The sequence below is a fragment of the Lethenteron reissneri genome, chromosome 52 (assembly GCF_015708825.2).
Source record: "Lethenteron reissneri isolate LAM-NWPU_2019-01 chromosome 52, ASM1570882v1, whole genome shotgun sequence".
Lineage (NCBI taxonomy): Eukaryota > Metazoa > Chordata > Hyperoartia > Petromyzontiformes > Petromyzontidae > Lethenteron > Lethenteron reissneri.
Window position 1 is genome coordinate 3046326 of NC_083830.1, and position 24438 is coordinate 3070763.

The 24438-nt window shown below is 46.2% G+C and overlaps 1 protein-coding gene across 1 annotated transcript; it reads left to right on the top strand.

Annotated features, from left to right (window-relative positions):
• Positions 1-330: 330 nt before the first annotated feature.
• LOC133355937 (probable ATP-dependent RNA helicase DHX35) lies at positions 331-22466 on the top strand. Its single transcript, XM_061573373.1, has 22 exons — positions 331-415; positions 2467-2594; positions 3030-3122; positions 3708-3785; positions 4193-4297; positions 5610-5671; positions 5837-5906; positions 6801-6860; positions 7419-7531; positions 7888-7984; positions 9021-9188; positions 9684-9894; positions 10892-11016; positions 11199-11253; positions 12305-12400; positions 13478-13572; positions 14447-14524; positions 15268-15397; positions 17008-17089; positions 18043-18114; positions 18595-18706; positions 19897-22466. The coding sequence occupies exons 1-22, from the start codon at positions 376-378 to the stop codon at positions 19933-19935; spliced, it is 2109 nt and encodes a 702-aa protein (XP_061429357.1). The 5' UTR covers positions 331-375; the 3' UTR covers positions 19936-22466.
• The last annotated feature ends 1972 nt before the right edge of the window (positions 22467-24438 follow it).

Sequence of the window (24438 nt, forward strand, 5' to 3'; positions counted from 1 at the left end):
TTTTAAAATGTCAAATGTTACATTTGCAAACGCAACATTTTAACATTTTTTTCTCAACTCGTGGTAATGCGGTCCTCAGGGGGGGAGGGGAGGGGGTTGCGTTTGTGTCAATGCGCGCTATGAAATCGAATCCCCGTCGTGCCACTCCCCGCCGGTCACGTCACAGCACACATTGCAACAAAAATACAAATCTTCGAACAATCAACGGCGACGATTCTGAAACGAACAGGGGGATCAACGTTAGAGGGTTCGGTAAAGTTAGAATAAAAGTTGCGCAATAAATATTTATTTATTTATCCCGTAACTTTCCCGCCATGACGTCATCGCGGTGCTGCGCGCCGATTGGTCAACGCCGCCCGCACGCGTCTGACCGTCATGGCGGCCACACGAGTGGTTCCCAAATTCTGGAAGCCAGGTGCGGGATATATTTCACCTCGTCCTTCACTCGCTCGCTCGCTCGCCGCATTTTACCTTTCTCTTATAGTCATCCCTCGCTTGTGCAATGTCATAAAAAAAAAATAGCAACTGTTGCTGTATGCACGGAATTGTTGTTGAGGCCTTGTTAACAACGGTCTTTCCTAGATTCTTGGCCGGGAGAGGCGCATCTTCCTCGGTTGGAATATCGCGAGAGGCTCGGTGGGATGTGGATGGGGCACTTAGTCCTGGTGCTTACTCTCGTATTCATTTAATGCCAGTCTTATAAAGTAACTATGTAGCTCTTATACTTTTCTGCTCGAAGCGTGTTTGTGTGAATATCGGACCATTGAAATTGCAAGCGTCCCTGAGTGTGGTGTTTGAGACGTGATCATTCAAACGAAACCCAAGAATCTCAGTGGAGCATTTAATAATATATATAATTTATAATTATTTTCGGAATCAAATATATTGTCGTTCACATATTAAGATGTTTTCAGCCAATTATACATGTGGTAAGAAACCGGAGCACCCACAGAAAACCCTGGCGAGCCAGGAGGTAATATTTAACATTTTTTTTTATTTAAAGCCTTCGTGACTGCAGGGATTCATATTCTCGGTTCTTTCGGTAAAGTAACGAAGAAGGGAAATAATAAAAGAATAAAAATATAAAAAATAAAAATCTCACAACAATAATACAATTTTATTGTTTTATATATTTAATTTAATTATTTCCCTTCTACGTGACTTTACATTTTGTTTTACCAGGTAAGGCCCCCACATACCTGTCAACCCCTTGTCAGTGCCTAGCTTATTACAGACCAATTCAGACCTTATGGGTCACCCCATGCCCTGATAAATCTCAGTTCACCCTACAAAGCCCGTATTGAAACGGCTGTACGCCGTATGGACGTGCAAACTCAATTTCCCTGTGCAAGAATACTTGTAAGCCGTATGGGTTGACTGCTATGAGCCCCACAGCAATGTAGCTTTTTTCAGAAGCGACCTGGCCACAAATGATAGTAGCCCAGTGAAGTGGCGTATCACGTGGACATTTATAACAGCCAAATACTCTGAACGTAAGCTGATTCTAAATGTAGAGGGAAAACCGGAGGACCGTCCCATACAGAAGGAACAGGTGGAGTCCACATTTGCTGTACTACCGCCCTGGAAGCCAGGGTTTATGGCACCCTTATGCCCACGGGAAGGGAGTTTTCACCAACCCTCGCACAGTGCTGTATTAAAGGCGTGCGCCACCACAGCCCCTCTGGCTCTTGAGCCTTGGTATTTACACTGAGCCCCGAGAATCACAAAGGTGCCTAAAATGTTAAATTAGTTTATGATGCTGCGTTGGCAGTGATGCACAGGCACACGTAAAAAATGTAACGCGTTCGTAAATAACACTTAAATTAATATATATATACGGTGAAGTTTGGGGCAGGGGCCCTTCACAGCACATACAGAGGACAGGAAGTGGATAATAAGAGTTGGAGACCACTTTTCACCATGGGGCCTGAAGTTGGCATCTGATTAAAGGTGTTTTAATTTTAGATTTGAAGTTTTGGTGACTGCAAGGGTCCATACTCTTTATTTTTTTCGGTAAAGTCACGTAGGTAAAAAAAACCCCAAAGAGTAAAGGTGTTTTAGTCTGGCTCTTTGGGCCTCTGGTGATAACACTTGTATCCCAAGAATCCCAAAGGTGACATGTGGAGAGAGATGCGCTGACCTGACAGAAAATGCCATTCGTAACAATTTATCCCCAAGTTTCTTGTGACTGATGTGTGTGTGGAGCAGTGTCGCTGTTTGTACGAATCTCTCTAGGTTACAGTATATTTCCCACACCACATGGCCGAGAGTATGTAATGTATGTAATAAAATCAGCTCTTGTGCAGTTGCTGTTCCATTGCAAGAACCATGTGACATCGTGACGGCTTAGCCTTCATGGAGCAGTGGAGTGCCCGTGGCTGCTGCTGCTGCTGACGATGATAATGTGAGGCTAGACTATGGAGAATGTTTCATACAGATGAACATTGCACGTTGTTCATGTGGTAGGGACGGAGGCGCCTGGAGTTGGGGAGGAGCGAGCTACTGCGGGGGAAGAGGCCTCCACGGCATTTGTGTACAACCCTCACACCTCCCTTTCCATCCAGCAGCAGCGACAGCGTTTGCCCATATTCATGGTACTTGCAGTGCACGACAAATCCTCATGGCGCCTTGCCAACGTTCATAGTTGCTATCAAAGAATTTTGAGGTGTCAGGATTGTTGCTTTAAATTCAGTGTATTACCTGCCTTAACATATATGGCAGGTCATACACGTATCTGACTTCAGACCTCCTTCCTGTCCACTCATGTCTCACCTCTTCAGGCATCTCACCTCTGACTGCACATATATTCCTCTCAAACCATGCAGCTCCCATCTCGACTTGACACACATCCTTCAAGGCATCTCCTTCCTCCGATTCCGTGCATCTGCATTCTCATGCCATGCATCTCCTGCCTCGTATGCCAAGTGCATTGTGAAATGATTATATATGTGCCCAGAATATGATTTAACTAGATTTACGGGTTTTTTTCAGTTATTGATTTGTTTTTCCTTGTGCAATGTATTGTTCAGCACAGGAATCATATCCTTTACCTGGTGGAGAAATACCGCACTGTTGTGATTGTGGGTGAGACTGGATGCGGTAAAAGCACACAAATTCCCCAGGTACGCATGGGTGTTGGAGCTGTGGAAGTGACTTAAAGTTTGATATACATAGCATAATCAGTGGTTCACTATACTTTATTATTGTGCCTTTCCTGTAGATTTGTGCTCAATGTGGTGGGGTAAACTGTGAGAAATGTATATGTTTTTAAATCTCATCAGATGTGGTGTGATGGTTAGTACGCTGCACCATAAACTTGGCCACTTGAGGTCAGTTGCTGGATACACACAGCCTGATGTCATTGATAAGTGATATTTTGAACTGGTCTGTGGCATCCCCTTCCCGAACTCACGATGACCAGCATGATCACCAAGGTGTGGAGAGACCTTTGTCAAGCAGTGGAATGACAAAGGGTTGTATATTTATAAATCCTGCTGCATTTATTAGTGAAATAACCTTTTCAGCTACTTTTTAGTGAATAAATGGCAAACATGGTGGAAAATAATAACCTTGTCATTTTTCGAACAAGTATCGGTGGCAACTTGTTTTGCACCGACAAGTTAATATGTTTCTAATTGGAGAGGGAGAACGAGGTGCATATGCCAAAGCGGTGTTCTGTCGTGTCTTAATTGCGTCGTCTTGCGCAGTACCTGGCAGAAGCCGGCTGGACAGCGGAGGGACACGTCGTGGCCATCACGCAACCACGGAGGGTCGCAGCGACCACGGTGAAAACGCACACCGCTCGTTGTCTGTCTTTGCTTCGAGTAGTTTCCAATACTCGGCACATTCATCCACGGCCATTCTTCTGCTATGTGTAAGAAGGCCATTGGCAAAAATGTCACCTATTTTGCAAAAAAAGTTGATTCATATTGGTTTTTGTTGACACGCAACAAACACTTTTTGATGAGCATGTCAGTGTGCCACTCTTGTAAATCATCATCATGTGTCATCCCCAAACTGGACGTCGACAGCATTGGATCTCCCTCCTGTCCCGTCCCTTGTTTCCATAACACGCCACACTTTGTCCTTGTGATCCAAACTGCTTCAGTGTGTCATCCATGTACTCACTGCTTTGTGTGTGTGTGTCTGTATATACGTGTCTGCCTCCATCCACCTTGGATGATGTGGCCAGGTCGCAGCGCGAGTTGCCGAGGAGAGAGGCGCGTTGCTGGGTCACGAGGTCGGCTACTGCATTCGCTTTGACGACTGCAGTGACCCTCAAGCCACTCGCATAAAGGTTGCGGCCTAGATCGTTGATCGGTCCCAGCTCCCATCGATCGCTGTCCTCGAAATACCAGGACAATTCAGGGGTAGAGTGACCCAGTATATCTGTTATTTCAATGAAGTACAAATTTAGCCCATTTACAACTTGTGAAGTTATTACGGTGTGTCCTCCAAACACCGGGCTAATTTAAGGGTGAAGTGTCCTGGTATTATTAAAAGTGGTCTTATTTCCAATAAGACTACGTTGAACACATTAACTACTTATATCGTGATCACAATGTGTCCTCCAAATACTGGCATAACTACGGTGGAGTACCATGTTAAAGGTTTTTTTTACCCCATTATATCTATAATGACCAAATTTTGTAATTTTTTTTAGCTTATAGTGTTCTTTCTTGCTTTTTATAGTGTGCTAAAAATGCATAAAAAATATAAAAAACCCATCACTTAACCAATGTTAGTTACTGTACAGTACACTACTAAACTACAAAAAAAAACTACATCGGCAGGCAATGTTTCCTTCGTATACCGGTCTCTCCACATAGAAAATAAAAAGTTTTTTATATATATAACCCGTTGGGCCCCACGGTCTTCTGGGAGGTCAAGTTCTACTCAATTAGGACGAGCTGGCACGTGACTTTTCTGCGCAGCATGGAGTTGCAGTGAGCAACAAGTCAGCATTGCTTTGCATGCAGTTTGCAGTGCGATTTTTTTTTTCCCCAACTTTTTTTCTATGATCCCTCACCCCCCCACCCCCCAAAAAATAATCCATAATATGCGGACACGGTGCATATGGCCACATTATTTAGATGGGCGCACTGCCCCACTTGTTGGTACTACCTCTGGTGGTAAAACCAACTGTTCATTATGAGGTTATAAACACATTCCTGCGGAGGGAGCTGGTAGGAACGTTGGGTTGCTCGGTCAATGTCCAGGGTCAACGGCGGCGTGGTGTATTCCGCAAATATGCCCGACTGTGAGGGCGGGCACAAGCCAGCATGAGTAGGTTAAACGTTGAGTTTTATAAGGGCACCACGGGGTGACCAGCCCCTCCCTACCCAGCCCCACCCCTCCCACCCCCCACCCAGCCCCACTCTCCCCACCCAGCCCCTCCCCACCCTCCCCTCCCCACCCAGCCCCTCCCCACCCAGCCCCTCCCTGCATGACGGACGGACACAATAATCTCCTGTGGGCTGGTATAACCAGGAGGTTCCTACCAGTACCATTCCCTCCACTGCCTCTGAACTACTGAACATATGAAACGTTCACTGGGTATCCATCTGCATGAATGCCAAAGTGTGTGATGTTTCGGTGTTTGCGGACAGTTTTTGACGGACGGCATGCTGGTGAGGGAAATGATGGCTGATCCACTGCTGAAGAAGTACAGGTGACTCCACTTAACTGCAACACAGTCCGTCATGCTGAGGTTTGGTGACACTACTGCAACTTATCCTACCGTAACGAATGTGTCGAATGCGGTATGGCTCCTGGTATGGTTGTCGGTTAGCTTTGTGCGACGGTTCAATGAGTTCTATTTTTTTTCTGCCGACAGCGTTATTATACTGGATGAAGCCCATGAACGGACTCTGTACACCGATATCGCTCTTGGCCTGCTAAGAAAGGTAAAACAATTGACTTTATTTAAAAAAGGAAAGCTTTAACATCACTATAATGAGTTAAGATTGACAGTAACCTCGGTCTAATGGAATGGCTGTACTCCATTTACTTTGTGCCTTCATATTTAATGTACTCTATGTGTAAATACATTGTCGTGATCAGCCATTGTCTTTTCACTGCTGAATGAAGAGCTGCCCATGCCATCAGCGAACCTCATGGTCCTGCGGTGCCACAATGTGTCGCGCTCTTGAGCTGATCTTCTCGCTCTCTCTTGCCCTTGTTTTCTCCTTGGGCTGCCGTTTCATCACTTGTGTTTTTTTCTTTCATCGGCCATCATCCCATCGAGCGACGTATCCCGCCTAAGCCCCCTGATTTTGCTAACAGTCAATGCGATTTCTCAGATTGTGTTTGTTTCCTGATTATCGTGTTCCCCTGTCTTTCACTGTAAATTTCGAGAATGCATTTCTCTCATGTGTCCTGGAGTACTTTTCAGTCTAGTGTCATTGATTCTGATCTGTGTAACAGTGGATAATACGTACCGATTGAAAACCACCTTTCTTATTCGGGCACATTGATGATCAAATCGATATTCCAAAAGCACTCTATTCCTATGGTTCTTTCGGTAAAGTTGCATAGGTAGAAAAAATAAAGGATCACGACGTTTCGATCGCCATACAAGCAATCGTCTTCAGGTGATTGCTTGTGTGGCGATCGAAATGTCGTGATCTATTTTTTTTTCTACCTACGTGACTTTACCGAAAGAGCCAAAGAGTATGGATTCCTGCAGTCACGAAAGCTTCAAATCAAGATTTCACTCTATTCCTGTCGTAATTCTTGTTTTTATTTCAAAATGTTAATCGCAGTTCACCTTAAGTGCTTTTCATTTTTATTCTTTGCAGATACAGAAGAAGAGAGAAGAGCTGAGGATCATTGTCGCATCTGCTACTCTTGATGCAGAGGTATGAGTTGATTGTGTGCTTGATGCTAGCGTGGTTTTAAAATTCCAGTATCTATGCCGTGCTGTTGCATGTGATGAGCAGGTGGCGTTGGTTCTCAGGGCTACGGTTATACTGAGCCAGGCTGCATCGTTGCCATTCTGCTTACAGGTCAACTCAGACTAAAAGTAGTGAGCGGCTGCTGATTTGTCAATCCGTGCGTTAAGTTAGTCGGCCTGTTCGTTTTTTAATCGTAGTCTAGTTGACGGAAACCTGTGGAATATTAAGTTCAGTTTTAATCTGTGGATTTAATTTAGTTGGCATTTTTTTTTAATGACTAAATAAAGTACACAGATGAAGAGTTGACACAAATTCTGCAAGTTTTGGTAGATTAAGACTAAAAGACTGAAATTCTGACTAAATTAACCCTGACCAAACCAACGCTGGGAACACAAAGGACTTTTCACGACTTTGTGTACCAGCCACTGTACGGTCCCTCTAGTGGAGGCCCTTCCGCCACCGGTGACATGAGCAAGTAATTGCAGGGCTGCACCTTTATATATTTTTTCACTTGTAATCTAGAAATTCCAGAAGTTCTTCAACCACAATGACACATCGGACCCCAACAAGGACACAAGCGCCATCCTAACCGTGGAGGGACGCACCTACCCCGTGGAGATTTTCTACACGCACAGGTAACTTCCTCGACCATACTCGCTTGTGCCAGGCTAGGTGCACTTGGTGGCCACGTGGAGTGACAAAGGTTCACGGGCAGAACTCGTGAGTCCAATCCACTTGTCACACTTCAGCAGACCAGGGTGACTGGCGGTTGCAAGTACCTACGTTCCCAACTATGTCAATTCAGTGTTTTATAACCATCGTCGTTTTCCCGTGCATTTGTGTCTTAATGCTGCTTAGTGGATTACATGTTATTGAGAGCTGGGCGGTGGTGGCGAATGCATGTAATCCAGCATAGCGAAGCACAAATGCCAGATGCTACATATTGATGTCATGAGTTTTATTTTCATTGTCGGTATTGTGTGTGTTCAAGTCCTGTGCCAGACTATGTGAAGACCACGGTAGAGACAATCATGAAAATTCACAACGATGCAGCGGACGGAGACATCCTGGCCTTCCTGACCGGACAGGTACCGTCCGCGACATTCTTCAGCATCCTACAACAGCTTCCGTTGCCACATCGAGTACAAGTTCAGCAGAGGCTGAACCACAGTATTTTCTACCTGCACAGCCCTTTGTCAATCCACAGCTGGATGAGAGCCTCCCCTTGCCGTGCCGGTCATGGGGTTCATTTAATCATAATTCACCATGCCAGTCATTTGGCGAAGGCACAGACCATAGAACAGGAGCGTATAATTACAAACAGTAGATGATGTTACACTGCCCTCTGCTGCTCAGTATGCAGCCCTGCAGCATCTGCTGTGCATGATGGTCACCCATCTAAGCACCTCACCCACTTGTTCGCCCGCTCAGCTAACTCGTCAACTCATTCATCCGCTCATTTCACCCACCTGCTTGCCCCCGCTCCATTGACTCCGGATGATCGCTGCAAAGTATGATCTGTGTTTTGATTTAGTGTGCTGATCTTAAAGGTGCATTGAAAAATGTTGACACTCCGACTGATGCTCCTGCTGTTGTGGAGTGACTCATGCAGCCAGCTATGGCTGCAGAGTTTGGTATTACATGTTGTTTACGTCGTTTATTGTGAAAATTCGGTCACAGTTCCTATGGTCACTGTTTCATTGCTTTTATGGCTTTATTTTGGTGATTTTTGAAAAGTTTTTCGGTTTGGCCATGTTTGTTTGTTGTAGTACAGAGTTAGACTGATGGTCTTAATCTAAGTTGTCTTGTGGTTGTTGTTGTTTGACTTGCATCCCACTGGGATTTTTGCACACAGCGTTGGTGTACGGTGTTTTTTTCTGCAATATTTTGCTGTCTTTTCTTGGATTTTCTGCTTGCACATAGTCACTTTAAGATGTTTTCTTGTTCATGTTTTAGTTTTTTTGTTTGTTGTGGTTGCACCCGATTCAAGAGCCGAATGGCTCACAGGGCTTGTACCTAGTAAATTAAACTTGAAACTTGCCCACTTGCTCATTCACCCGCCCACCACCTGCATGTTCGCCCGCCGGATCGCTCGTTCGCCTGCCCGCCGCTGCGCCCGTGCAGGAGGAGGTGGAGAACGTCGTGTCGGCCGTGGTGGAGGAGGTGCGTGCGGCGGCGGCTCGCACCAAGGGCAGCCTGCACAAGCACGTGCGCGCCCTGCCCATGTACGCCGGGCTGCCTTACGTTGACCAGATGAAGGTGTTTGAGCGTGTCGGCCGCAGCTGTCGCAAGGTCAGAGTCTGAAAACGTGCGGATGATTGACCCTTTCCCGTTCCGATGAAGTACAGGTAGTCCCCGACTTACGATGGAGATGTGTTACGACGACCCCATCGTAAGTCTAAAATATCGTAAGTCCAAAATGGCCTAGCCTCCCCAGGAGTCTTAAAGAATGGTGATAATTTAGCAAAACAGAGCAATTTACAGTACCGTACTGTATAAACTATATGCGTACAGTACATCCCGGCAGCGTCCCAACATACAGTATCGTACCTCGTACGCTGCTGCGTTTGCCTGCCGCGCGAAATGCAAAATATTTTTCAATTTTGTCGTATCGCTATCGCCATCGTAAGATCCAAATATCGTAAGTCGGACCTTCGTAAGTCGGGGACTACCTGTACATGAATATAATAAGTTTTTTCTTCCGATTCCGTTCCTATGACGTTCATGTTGAACATGTACTGAACATTATCCCCCATTTTGTTTGTAACAAACCGCACCTCCGGACAGGTGGTGGTGGCAACCAATGTGGCGGAGACCTCGGTGACGGTGCCGGGCATCGCGTTCGTGGTGGACTGTGGCTTTGTGAAGCTGCGCGCCTACGACCCTCGCCGTGCCGTCGACGCGCTGCTCGTGACGCCGGCATCGCGGGCGTCGGCACAGCAGCGTGCCGGCCGGGCCGGGCGGAGCCGCCCGGGGAAGTGTTACCGTCTCTATCCAGGTACGGTGAGCGTGCAAGCCAGAGGTCGCAACCGGGTACCCGATACCCGTACCCTACCCGATACCCGGCTACCCGTACCCGGCTGGGTACGGGTACGGGTAGCCGTTTGCGAGCCTGGTGCGGCCGGGTACGGGTTGGCCGTGAGTCACTGGTGAGTAGCCGTTTGTCACTCATTTCGGGTAGGGTACGGGTAGGGAACGGTACGGGTACGGGTACCCATTTGCGACCCTGGTGCGGCCGGGTACGGGTACGGGTAAGGAATCAAAACCCGTTTGCGACCTCTGGTGCAAGCTGTCCTGTGTTAGGTGTTGTGTCGATGAGGCGAGTGTTGTTGGCGAGCACTCGTGAAGGCTGGCACGGTGTATTCGGGCTCGCTGTGGCCGGCACAACGCCAGGCGACCTTTGTCTCGAAAGTGCGTATGTTCACACCGCATCAGGTCCTTGTTTTAAGGCAGGTCGAACTGCACCTGCACCAGCAACCTGGTCGTGAATGTGAAGAGTGGGAGTCTAGTGGTTAGGGCACCGCACTACAAACCTGAGGGCCTCAAGTTCGATTCCCGGCCACGGATAACATCTAACATCAATCGTCATTATCTGAACTGGTCCTGTACCTCTCCTAGGATGACTCAGCCTTAAATGAACAGCAGCACTCGGGAGGCAAGGGCGGTCGGGCGTGATTCTAGACACACCACTCACGCGTGCGCCGTGCCCGCTCACAGCACACAGTATCGGTTGCAGTGTCGGTTTAGAAATGTAATCCTAGTTTTGATGCCGATTGTGCTCTCCGTGCCATGCCATGTGACAAAGAATCCGTCTGGATCTCTCGCAGAGCAATGCATCCCTTTGTATGTTAGAAAACGCCCCACGGTAGCACATATCACAGAGCTAAACTCAACGATCCCTTCCAAGTTACCTGTGGGTCCCACACGGTTGGCGGTGGCTGCGCTTGCCAACCCGCTCTGCCGCTGAGTGTGCCGACGGTCGTGCGCTGACACAGAGTCGGAGTTTGCGAAGCTGCCCGAGGCGACGGAGCCCGAGATGCGGCGGAGCGACATGGCGCCCGTCATTCTGCAGCTCAAGGCGCTCGGCATCGACAACGTCCTGCGTTTCTCCTTCCTCTCGGTGAGGCTCACCGTGCTCGCTCGTGCGGCGTTACACTTTTATTTTCCCGCGGGCACATCGGAGCCGAGCCAGGAACTAAGCTCCTTCGTTGTAAACAAAACATTTTTTATGTAAAGTTGCGTTTGTCATCCAGTTTGTAAATTCACGCGACCCTTGCCCGTGTTTTTTCTCTCTCTCCACAGCCGCCTCCAGCTGAGTCCATGGTGCAAGCCGTGGAGCTACTCTACGCTTTGGGAGGTGCGTGCGCTTGAATTCCCGTGCATTTAAAGCAGGGGGGTGGGTGACCCCCGAGTCATTACTGAGGGCCAGATAGGATGTTAAAATACCTTTGGCGGGGCCGCATGTTAACGCACGCCTCGGTCACTTCCGCCACTGCACGGGGCTCTCGCCCATCATCCCTGCAAAGTCAACGGAGCCTGCTGTGTGAGAAGCCAGCAGTGGTTGTTGTCACGTGGAGAGACGCGCCCTCGTCGTCATGTTAGAATCAACGTTGCGCTTGGAGTATTTGGCTGTTTTCAATTTCCATGCGGTTAGCCACTTCGTTGAGCTATCATTTGTGGCCAAGTCGCTTCTGAAAAAGAGCTGTACAGCTCAGTGGGCCTTACCTGGTAAAATAAACAATTGTTTAGTTGATCAGTAAGTTTAATGAGGAAGTAGCCTTCGTTGACCTAGGGTTGCTTATGCACAGGAAGACTCCACTTGTTTAGCTGCTGTATAGAGCATGCGGGATGGGTGATGTTAGCGAGCGCATATTAAGGCTGGCCAGTGTAATGCACGGCCGCCTTTGCCTCTTCAGTGGTGATGTTCACACACGGTGCCAGCTACTCGAGAATGGTTGAGTCATTGTTGACGATGTACAGGACATGTTTGGCTAGCGCCAATGATGATGTGCAAGGCTGGGAAACAAACTCGGGATGTCCAGGATTGTGGCACCATGAACTAACCGCTAAGGCACTGCTCTTTCCTCTTTGTGGAAATGCACAAATACACAACAAAGACAAAGATCCCCTGTGTAGCCTTAACAGACTGTTGGGGCAAGTGGCATGGCACACCAGGGGGTAGGTGGCAAGCACCACGCCTGGCTGTCTTTGTCTCTCCAGCAGCGATGTTTACACACCGCACCAGGTACTCCTTTGAGGCTGAGTCGACCTAGGGGAGGCCCAGGATCGGTTCAGAATAATTATCGCTGGTGTTGGTCGTGAGCGGGAATCGAACTCGGGGTCGCCGAGTTTGTAGCGCAGCGCACTGAACCGCTGCGCCGCCACTCCCCCCTCTTGTGCACACGCAGGCCTTGATGAGCAGTGTCAGCTGACGGAGCCTCTAGGAGTGCGCATGGCTGAGTTCCCGATGGGACCCATGTATGCCAAGATGCTGCTGGAATCAGGTACAGAGTCTGTTTTTATTTTTTTCAAGTTTGTAATCGTCCCACTGATGCCCTCAGCCAAGTACCTAATCAGCCCTGATGTAAAATTCACAATATTTTGAAGCACACTTATTCGTTTGGCTTCTGCCCCCTCTTATCAGTTGTCGTTTATGTTACAACTAGCCTTTTGCCCATCCCAGGACGGAAGCTGTAATATTTACGTAAAGGAACGTCTGCGTAGAGTTATTTATTTTAGTAACTTTAAATAAAAAAACGTCAAATTTAAAGCGAATTTGCGATAATTTTTTCTTGCTTTTTATAGCAATGACGTAATAACGGAGGGTGGGGGGGGCTCTTTTGCAGTGACGTCTCGTACGTATGTAGCACTGTGCTGCGTATATTTATTTTTGTCCGTCACTTTCTGTAAAGAAACGTCATGTTTGAAGCGACTTTGCGAAAAAAAATATCTTTCCGCTCGACCTTATTCCGCGTGAGTGTAAAAATCCACCCGCTCATGATTGTTTTATTATTAATGACGGGGGGGGGTGGGGGTGCGGCATGTGGAGTGACGTCACGCGCGTTACACACATTTCTGGGCTATTATAGTAGTAATTGTAGTATCACAAATGTCTTTTTGGACCTCTCGCGGTGAGCAGTTCACCATGCTGTGTCCGAGAACCACCCCAGAAGAAGGGCTTATAGAGCTATAAGTCACTTCAGTAGGCCTCTGTCTACAGGAGGGACATCACTTTCACGACCTACTGTGGTTGTTCATGTCAATCGAGCAAACATCCCTAACTTGGCAGAAATGGAATATGCTGATTTAAAGTGGCACATCAAGTTTATTATGATGGGGAGATTTAGTGTGTAATCGTTGGTGACTAAATTGAGTCCATGAACTCAATGCACCTGAGAACCAAGCTTCATCGAGCACGGGTATCCAGATTCAACCCCAGGATCGCAGTGGTCCCAGGCTCAGTGTTGTGACCACTGAGCAGTGTTCAAAATCGTTGTTTCTCAACAATGGTGATGACATTTTACGGGTTTATTTAAAATACTGTTTTAATGTGTTTTGGGATTTGTTTTTGTTACTCACAGGAACCTTTGGTTGCTCAAAAGAGATTATCACCATCGCCGCCATGATGCAGATTCAGAACGTGTTCCTTTCTCCGCCCAACCAGAAGATAAAGGCCGTAAGCAAAACAACACACAAGTTCCTCATCTCAATTTAAAGCTTTCGTGACTGCAGGGATTCATCTTCTTGGTTCTTTCGGTAAAGTCACGTAGAATGGAAATAATAAAATAATAAAAATAACACATAATAAAATAATTCTCACGACGTTTCGGCCACAACGCAAGCAGCCGTCCTCAGGTGGAGAACAGGTCTGTCTTCTCGACAGACCTTCTCGACAGACCTGTTCTCCACCTGAGGACGGCTGCTTGCGTTGTGGCCGAAACGTCGTGAGAATTATTTTATTATGTTTTATTTTTATTATTTTATTATTTCCATTCTACGTGACTTTACCGAAAGAACCAAGAAGAAGTTCCTCATCATCGATCGTCGTCAAGGGATCTTGTATACCTACAGCACCTGAGTCCATGCACCACATAGCACAGCCCTGATTCCAATTACGGCAGCCTGCTGTGAAATGGTGGTCAGCAATTTTAACACGAGGCAGGCTTCGTACCTGCTTATCTTCCGAGATGTGATGAGGCCGGGTGCATTCCAAGTTATTTGATCGTAGGCCAAAGCCGTCTTATACTTCGATCATTATAGGTGTTTACGGAGGAGCAACTGAGTGTGAACACTGTCTTTCTTGAGCATTTTTGGGGGATTTTTGGCCATTTCATTTGCTGCTTATTCATATGCGTGTGGGACGAAAGCAGTGCCCGGAGAAAACCCAGCTGTAAGAGAGGATGACCCAAAAAAAGAAACTACGCATAGGTCAACATGCTTGTTTCTTGCGCCAATCTTGCAGCCGTGCAGCTTGCGAGTCTTGCAGCACACGATTATCTCTGTGTGATCCATCAACCCTGCCCACCGTGACTGCGGTGTGTTGCGTGCAGGCTCGTCAGCAGCGTAAGTTTGCCGTGGAAGAGGGCGATCACATGACGATGCTGAACGTGTTTGAGGCATTCGTGAAGGTGAGCTCTTGACTGCTGCTATTTTAAATTTGTCCTCCAAATATCGTAGGCCGATGTACAGTGTTCTGCGTTTAATGGGGGCGTTTTGAGTGGGGGGGGGGGGGGGGGGGGGGGAAGGTTAGAGACCCCCTTTAGAGTTGAAACAAATGGAAAATTGTAGAGAAATTGGTCTCTGCTTTAGGAATGTGTAATAAATCACCTTGCACATTTCGAGGTCACGTGTCGACCGTAGTGATAAACAATGAGAGACAATCCAGAAAGTGTAAGGAAGCGTGGGAAGATATGCGTTGGCATCAGTGGCGATGGTTGGTCGAGGTGACCTCTCGACAAACATTCCCATTTTTAAATCCTTTATATTAAGTTCACTTGCTTGCTTGCTTGCGCGCTTACGACCGTGCAAATCTTTCGGTCGTTTTTTAACCCACTTCCCGTGATCCAATCGAGCTGACATTTTGCACACAGACTCGTTGTGCGTGACAATTTCTTTTCGTGAAATTTTTTTTCCAAAATTTTACACTTTTTAGGTAAAAAAAAAAACATTATATTTAATTACCAATTGCTTAATGGTGGCAGGCAATCATCTGACCCATAGGTGGCAGCCATCTCAAGCCAGAGGACGAGAGGACTCTAGCCGCCCGTTTCAAAGACCAATGTGGGCTGGGTTGTGGCCCATTGAACACGCATATAAAGGATTTATAGTGAAAAACTTTGTTTTTACGGGTTAATTTTTGTATGGAACTCAGCACAACAAGAGTTCTGCCTGGTGCCAGCAACACTTCCTCAACTACAAGGGGCTAGTGCGGGCTGGAATCCTGCAGGAGCAGCTTCGGAAGCTTCTTCGAAGGTTCCACATCCCCAGCAACTCCAGCAACGGTACGTTTCTTCCTCCCTAGGCCAGGGGAGCGGTGGGACAGTGGTTGGCACACTGCACGATGAATCCGGTAACTTGAGCTTGACCTCATTGACGAGTGATATCTGAACTGACTGTATTTTTGGAGTTTGCATGCTGTCCCCGTGGTCATGTGGATTTTTTTTCCGGGTCCTCTGGTTTTACCCTCCACTAGATTTGAAGCTTTCGTGACTGCAAGGATTCATATTCTTAGGTTGTTTCGATACAGCTATCGTGCTGTGACGGTTCCACCTGAAGACGGAGGCTTGTGTTGCCTCCGAAACGTCGTGATTTTTATTTTATTTTTATTTTACTTTTATTAATTTTAATTTTTTACCTACGTAACTTTACTGAAAAAACCTAAGAATATTTACCCTGCACATTTGGAAAATGTGTGTTTAAAGAGTATTTGGCTGCAATAAATGTCCACGTAATAAGCCACTTCGTTAAACTATCATTTGTGATGGCCAGGACGCTTCTAAAAAAGAGCTATATAGCACTGGGTCTTACCTGGTAGAATAAAAAAATATAGTTTTTATAGTTTGTACAACTGATCCTAAGTTGGCTATTTCCACCGAAGTGCATTGAGAAGCGTGGCGAAGTATGGCTGACCTCAACGACCCAAACTGTGTGGGGGGGCCCTCTTCCATCGATGGGTTGAGAGAGGGTGGTATGTGCACATGGGCATTCCACGTTTGCTATCGATGTCATTTTTTTAAGATTAAACACTTCCTGTGGAGGGAGCTGGTAGGAACGTTGGGTTGCTCGGTCAATGGCCAGGGTCAACGGCGGCGTGGTGTATTCCGCAAATATGCCCGACTGTGAGGGCGGGCACAAGCCGGCGTGAGTAGGTTAAACGTTGAGTTTTATAAGGGCACCACGGGGTGACCAGCCCTTCCCCACCCAGCCCCACCCTCCCCACCCAGCCCCCTCCCCTCCCTCCCCACCCTCCCCACCCTCCCCTCCCCACCCAGCCCCACCCTCCCCACCCAGCCCCTCCCCACCCTCCCCACCTAGCCCCTCCCTGCACGACGGACGGACGGACACAATAATCCCCTGTGGGCTGGTGTAACCAGGAGGTTCCTACCAGTAAAAATGTTCTTTCGGAACTCTCACAACAAGCAGGGTTTACCACCTTGTGCCGGAGAATGGTCTTGGTAGGTGGAAGTCATAAAACTTATCTGAATGGGCCTGTATCTACACAAGGGACACACCATTTATATGTCCTGCAAAGAGTGATTGTTGCATGTAAATGTGAATATTTTTTTTATTGTTCATGCTTTAATAAGCTAAATTAAGGCAATACAACATTATTGAATTATTTGTGTGTAAGTTATTGTGAAATGAAAAAACAACGTAGCAACACTGTTGAATTCAATAAAAAATGGTTAAGTAATAAATAAAAAAATAGGGAAATTTTAGGCCCAGAAATTAATATTCACACAGTGTGGGCTGTGGAACAGATTTCTCAAAAAAATTTCGTCAAGAAGCATTTTAATCTTTCAAACCCTAAGCGATGCACTCTGGCACAAGATCGTCCCTGTAGCCGGTGTGTTTTGTGTATCTGGTCTTCCCGCTCTGTGTGCCTGAGCAGGAGACGCAGACCCTGTGCGGAGATGCATTGTGTCCGGGTTCTTCGCCAATGCCGCCAAACTACACCACAGTGGAGCCTACAGGTGCGGTGTTCTCCATGCATTCTAATACGATGGGGTGGTCGTCGTTAGAGCTTTAGCAGGGGTACTGAGATTATTGTGAAAGTTAAGGAAGTGAGACTTTGATGGTTTGTGTTGAGAAGAGACAAAGATGGTACAATGTGAAGATTACCATATGGAGATGCTAAAGGTGCAACGCAGAAGGAGTAGTGGGAGACCGAGGTGGAGATGGGAGGATGGGTTGGAACGAGACGCGAGGACGGGTGGATGTGACGAGAGAAGAGGCACGGAACGGAAGCTCGTGGAGACACACCACGCAATCATGGAATGTTTGGCTTAGGAGCAGAAAAGTTGGCTGTGGGGTTCAGGGGACTTGCAATGACCATGTCCCACACGAAGCCAGCACTGCTCAGGTGCTGGACTAAGATGGGTCTCTACCTGCTTCTCTAAGAGAACTCACAATGGCCATGGTCAGAGACACTCTGCTGGTGCTGTTGAGCACCTGAGATTGGATCCCTGCTATTTGTTTTTTTCTCAGGGCTTTACGTGTGTGGACATGAGTGGGTGTGTCGTGGGGGCGTAGTCGCGTAGTTGCTATAAACCCAACGACCTAAGTTCGGTTCTGTGCCATGGCTCACATCAGCGGTGTGAGTGATATCCGAACCAGTTCTGAGTCTACCCTATGTAGACTCAGCCGTAATAAGTACGTGGTTTGGTGGTGTGTATTAACATCAGCAAAGGCCACTGGACTTGGTACTGCCACCAAGTCCAATACTGCCACCCCCCACCACTCTTTGTGCACATTGCCGGCCTTAATAGGCACATATCAACAGCACTTAAACTTACGAATAAATATTTTCCATAATTCATCAACGTTTATGGGAAACAACGCGTAGTGCAACAATTTATAGCGGGTGAATCCTGTAATGGCAGAGGATGTACGTTGACTTGGATTTTTCACTTTGTCTGTTAAACAGGACGGTACGCGACGACTTTGAGCTCCACATCCACCCGACCTCCATGCTCTATGCCGAGAAGCCACCGCAGTGGTAATGATAACGCAACGTTTTTCATTCTTCATAAACCCGTGATTTTTCGTAAAATTGTCACCCCGATTATGCTCTCGCCATCACGTCGTGGGACCAAGTATCCATTTGTGTCCCTCACAGAGCAATGCAAACAATCCGTTAGAGAATGGCCCACTGAAGCGGAGGTCACAGAGTTACTTCTGAGATTCCTTGCAGTCCACTGCTAGCCCACAGTAAATGGCAGGACTTTCCCACCTGTTCTTCATATGAGAGTAAAGATGTTTTTACTTGTCGGAGCTGGTGGTGCACCCATTTGTACTGCTGGGTGGAAAAGCCAGGGGCATTTAAGATATCCCATTTGTTTCAGCTGCCGTGCGAGGTCAAACCAGCAATCTCTTTATTGCTAGTCCAGTGTGCTAGCCATTGCACCACAGCAGCCCCCTCCAATGTTTAATCCTAAATGAGGGTCTCTCTATGCGTGCGTGTGTGCGCGCGCGTCAGGGTGGTGTTTAACGAGGTGGTGCAGACATCTCGCTTCTTCATGAGGGACGTGACAGCGGTGGAGCCGGCCTGGCTCACGGAACTTGCTCCGCACTTCTTCCAGCAGAGCACGGTGAGGCTTTGTCACCGCGTCGCTCTCGTGACGCTCACCGCTTCATTTGGTTCGTGAAATTAGTGACGAAAATAAATGCCAAAAGGGTGATTTTTGTTGTTATTTTAGTCAAAGATAATGATGAGTCATCCAACGGGCGGTGACATAGCCTAGCATTCGTGCGTTCGCTGCTCCACGCAAGGGTTCACGGTTTAGGACGACCACGCTGATTATCACTACGGGTTTATTCACTGTAACAATACACTCAGTCTACTTCACAGTTGACATTCAAGATCCCGTGACGTCATTTGCAAGGGTAGGCCGTTGCGTGCCTGCGTCAGGGGCCATATTTGTCAAAATGAAAAGTTACCCACAAATTATTAAATTGGGAATATACATCATGATCATAGCGCACTACTGTGAAAGCTTTGCAGAACTCTCATGAAGAATAGTTATGGTACTCGGTGACGCTTTGCTAAGTAAACCATTGTAAAAGTAATTATACGGTATCACCTGCATTCTCCGCAAGTTAAGAATACATAAGTTCGTATAGCCGAATTTAAATGTTCTTTTTATTTTCCACATTTGTGTTTTATCAGGTCACGCCTCCTCCCATTACCCCAGATATTTCAAGAGTTGACTTTATATGAACCAGGAGCGTGATGTTCGTACACGCAACATTTATACGCCAGTTATTAAAAGAGGTCATTAAAACTGCAGGAAATGTCGCTCGAAGGGACGATGGCCGATGGTCTAGAATACTGGCAGCCCAAGGATATTGAACGAACAGGAGAGAGTGCCCACCAAAGAGATGGAGCAATGACATCGGCTTGTGTGTCGGTGCTCGGTGGGTTGTTACATCGCAGAACCGTGAACTATACAGCGACGACTTGAGATAAACCTTCATTCGTTGCTGATAATGACGGCGCAGGGTTGTGCGTTCTATGTATGTACTCTGATTCTAAATTTGAAGCTTTCGTGACTGCAAGTATTCATATTCTTAGGTTTTTTCGGTAAAGTCACGTAGGTAAAAAATTAAAATTAAAATTAATAAAAGTAAAATAAAAATAAAATAAAAAATAAAAATCACGACGTTTCGGAGGCAACACAAGCTTCCGTCTTCAGGTGGAACCGTCACAGCACGATAGCTGTATCAAGTATGTACCCTGGTTGAGGGCCGCCATTCTCTGCTGTCTGTGTATTGCACGCAGGATTTTTCTCAAGCATCCAAGCGGTCGCGACCATCGTAGCGGCGTCTCGCACAGCACAGCGAGCCCGGCGGTAGCCACGGCGAGTCCTGTGAGCCAGCGACTCGGAAGTGTGGGTGGGGTTCGGTGGATCGTGCAGAGACGGAGCCATCGTGCGTGCCGGGAGATGGTGGGATGGTAACCTGTGGGATGTGATTACATCAAATAGACGCGACACACAGTTCAGTGAGCCCTCTCTCTACGTTGCTCCTATTTCTACGTTGTTTCGCTGTAACATAGCCAACGAATTAGGGAACATAATGGGATTTTAAATTAATTGATTCACTCCGTTTTGAAATTTTTTAAAGAAAAGAACGCGGGAGGTTGGGTGGTGTGCGTCAATACGCGCTATGCCATGGTGCCCCCTAGTGGGCGCTAAAGCCTCTTCGTTTACAACATACTGTACACTGTACTACCCTCTCTAAATACAATCTCTCGCTCCATCTCTGGTGAGGACTTTGTATTACCGTATATATTTAAACTTGTGTACTATCGTTTTGGCCATCTTTTGTTATCCTTTGTGGCATTGTGCAAACTTTCACCCAAATATTACCCCCTGGGACGTGTCCTAAATTTATATCATTAAAGTCGGTGGTTAAATAGTTTTCGATGTACGCTGTCCGTCAAATGCCGTGCTTCCCAGGGATGCATCCGCCACGTAAATAGAGGGCTTCCTCTACAATGTCATATATCCACCTGGACCAATTAACCGACCGCATCCAGTGCCAGATGTGTACGTGGAGTCGCCATTTTATATGCATGTTTACTTAAACAACATTTTCAACGATCTACCTATGCCTCTCTCGCCAGTGAGTCGGATATGCGACGCACTGCTGTAACAACCAGCTTCAGTGTTATCCCCTCTTATGAGGGGGTTTCCTCAGGTTTGCTCCCACATGCATAATACTATAAGGGACAGATTACAAACACGTTGAAGAAATCCCCCCCCCCCCAAGTTATTTAAAGATACATTTAAAACATATTTTTGTACAAAAATTGTAAGTGTTGTGTAAATACTGCTTGCAGTGTATAGTACGAATAGTGTGCCATGTTTTGTTGCACTAACTCATTAAACTTAAGATTTAGAAAAAATTGTGGTAATGTAAAGCATGAATCGACCCTCTCAGCAGCCATGATTGGTCCACTCCTAGATGAAGGGTACCTGCTTATGATGTCAGCACACATTTGTTTTCGTATTTAGTGTAACCTTAATGTTAGGTTCAAGTGTTCGGAATAGTTTAGGGGTAGTGGTAGGGATAGTAGTATGGTTACGAGTTATAATAATTATGCGAGAGTATAGATTCATACTATTTTAAGGCTGAGTCGACCTAGGGCAGACCCAGTATAGGTACAGAGACTAAATTAAGGCTGAGTTTATCTCAGGGAACACATTTTGTAAATTAAACCCACTTGTCCACCCACTAGTATATTTGGGTGCACCACAGTAAGTTGAAACTAAACTTTTTATTTCACCAGGTAAGGCCCAATGAGCTGTATAGCTCTTTATCAGAAGCTCAACGAAGTGGCTTACGGTAAAACCTTGGATTGCGAGCATCCAAAGCACTCGTATATCAAAGCACTCGTATATCAGTTGTGATCACGTGATGCTTGGCAGACAAAGCGTATACACGTACTACTCGTATGGCAAGACTTCGCTCGTTTATCAAATTAATATTTATTGTAAAAATGTGCTCGTCTTGCAAAACACTCGCAGACCAAGTTACTCGCAATCCAAGGTTTTACTGTATGTGGAAATTTATAGCAGCCAAATACTCGAAACGTCCCAAGGGGTGAGACGGCATTGGCGATATTTCAAGCCGCACGTTAACAAAACATGGAATGTGTTGCTTGTGGTAAATATAAAAATCTAATTGTGGGGTCTTAAGGGGGAGGCTATCCCGTACAATATGATAGAAGTTAAACATACGTACATACATCACCCCCGTTTCCCCACCCTTGGATCCGCCAAGACCCTAGCACGTTTTGCGTGACCACACGAGGCGTGCGGCAAGCGCTGGGCGCGTGTGCAGACGAGGGCTCGCCTGCTCCCCGCAGCAGCAGCAGCAGCACGTGACCCCCGTGCCCTCCGGTTCCTTCAGAGGCTTCAGAGACGTGTCCACCTGAAGCACCTGACAGCCGGGAGGCAGTGGGATGGTTAAGCGGAGAGCATCCGTCTTAGTAAAATAAGACCGTGTTCAAGACCGAGTAGACACGTGTGTGTACTGTCATTTATTCATTTTTATATTTATTTTTTATTGAGCCAATGTCTGGGCCCAATACTGTGATTTCCACTTTTAATATTCAGGTTGGAGTTTTCTTCTACGTTTTTCCTCCGTGCTCTCTTCCTTCACTGTGGTGGATGAGGATGGTGTCGATGCCTTGCTTGATGTTGAATCGCTGTGCTCCTGGAAGATGTTGAATCCAGCAGTTCCAGCATCAAACTGCTGCATCAGGATATTCAAATTCACCCTGAAAATCTAAAATTGCTCATTTCAGACTTTGAACTGTGTATAAATAAATCAAGTTTTTTTATGCATATGCGTGGATTATGTGACACCTTCCTACATGCGTGTGTCTCCTCGGAAAAAAATATATTTAGGGATACGATGGCGTGAGCATGATAATTGTCTGGGCAAAGCACTTTTGCAAACAGTGCTCCGCGATTATAACACAGATTCTAGTTCAGGTGCGGGCACCCCCTCGTTATAAGATCTCCCCGAAGACACTGTCGGCTTACCCAATACAATAAATACATTTCTTAACCATTAAACTATTTTATCAGGAAAGTCCCACTGAGCTATATAGCTATTCTTCAGAAGCGACATTGCCACAAATAGCTCAACGAAGTAGCTTATATTCTTGGTTATTGCGGTAAAGTCATGTAGAAGGGAAATAATAAAATAATAAAAATAAATTCTCACGTTTCGATTGCAACACAATCATCATCAGGTGTGAAAACCACAGCAAGAACATTTTCTTGTGAAAACCACAGCAAGAAAATGTTCTTGCTGTGGTTTTCACACCTGATGATCATTGCTTGTGTTGCAATCGAAACGTGAGAATGTAATTGTTTTATTATTTCTCTTCTACGTGATTTTACCGAAAGAACCAAGAATATGAATCCCTGCAGTCACGAACGCTTTAAATAGAAGTAGCTTATGTGGACATTTATCGCAAGCAAAATATTCTTAAACGCACATTTCTGAATGTGGAGGGGAAAAACCGGAGGACCCGGAGAAAAATCCACGCAGCCACTGGGAGAGACGCACACACGTTTTTCAGTTTCATTTATTAGGTATAGCCCTGTGAGCCATTCGGCTCTTGAATCGGGTGCAACCGCAACAAACAGAAAACAGAAAAATCCAGGAAAAAACTGCAAAGTCTTCCAGAAAAAGCACCATACACCTAATATAGAGCAGACGGCCTTTTTATTATAATTGTTCTTTTACCCTTTTATCTGGCAACAAAACTGACACCTTTTTTAAATCCTTTATATTAAGTTCGCGTGCTTGCTTGCTTGCTTAGGACACTTTTTAGGCAAAATTTTTTTATTTTACATATATTCAGATAGAACGCATTCATGGCTTTGGCTGAACATCACAGTGCAAGAGCCCAGAGCGTAACCCCTCCACAGGCCGTGGCGGAGTAGCGCAGTTGGTAGCGCCCTCGCTTCCCATGCCAAAGGTCACGGGATCGATCCCCGCGTCCTCCACAGGCGAATATATTTCTAAATCCTTTATATTAAGTTCGCTTGCTTGCTTAGGACCGTGCAAATATTTCGCTCGTTTTTTAACCCACTTCCCGTGATCCAAACGACCTGACATTTTCCACACAGACTCGTTGTGTGTGACAATTAATTTTCGTGAAATTTTTTTTCCAAAATTTTACACTGTTTAGGGAAAACTAATTAAATATTTAATTACCAATTGCTTAATACTGGCAGACAATCATCTGACCCATAGATTGCAGCCATCTCAAGCCAGAGGACGAGAAAACTCTAGCCGCCACGCATATAAAGGATTTAGAGTGAAAAACTTTGTTTTTACGGGTTTAGTTGTGAGAAGTCATGTTTGCATTGACCACAATACCTGCGGTCGAAATGCAAACAAAAAACACAACTCTGATGATGTATGCACTGTCCTTGAAATTGATTGGTCCACACCCGAGACAGCTTTTCTTAGAGCCCAGTCTCACATGGTGTTGGACCAGATTCCAATGGTGTAAAAGCCTTTTTATTCCTTTCCAGTCCTGGAGTTCCGTCCAACTTGTCGAAGAACAATGAATGTTGCCATCCTATCCGTCCACGTGGATACTCCCATTTAATTTGCGTTTTTAAAACCCTATTACTCAATCTTGATTTGAAGCTTTCGTGACTGCAGGAATCCATACTCTAGTTATTTCGGTAAAGCTCGGTAAAGTTACTCTTTCGACAATTGTTAGTTTTTTCAGCGATGCTGTACAACTTTATCTTATTTACGTTCACCATTACCCATGAAAATGAATATA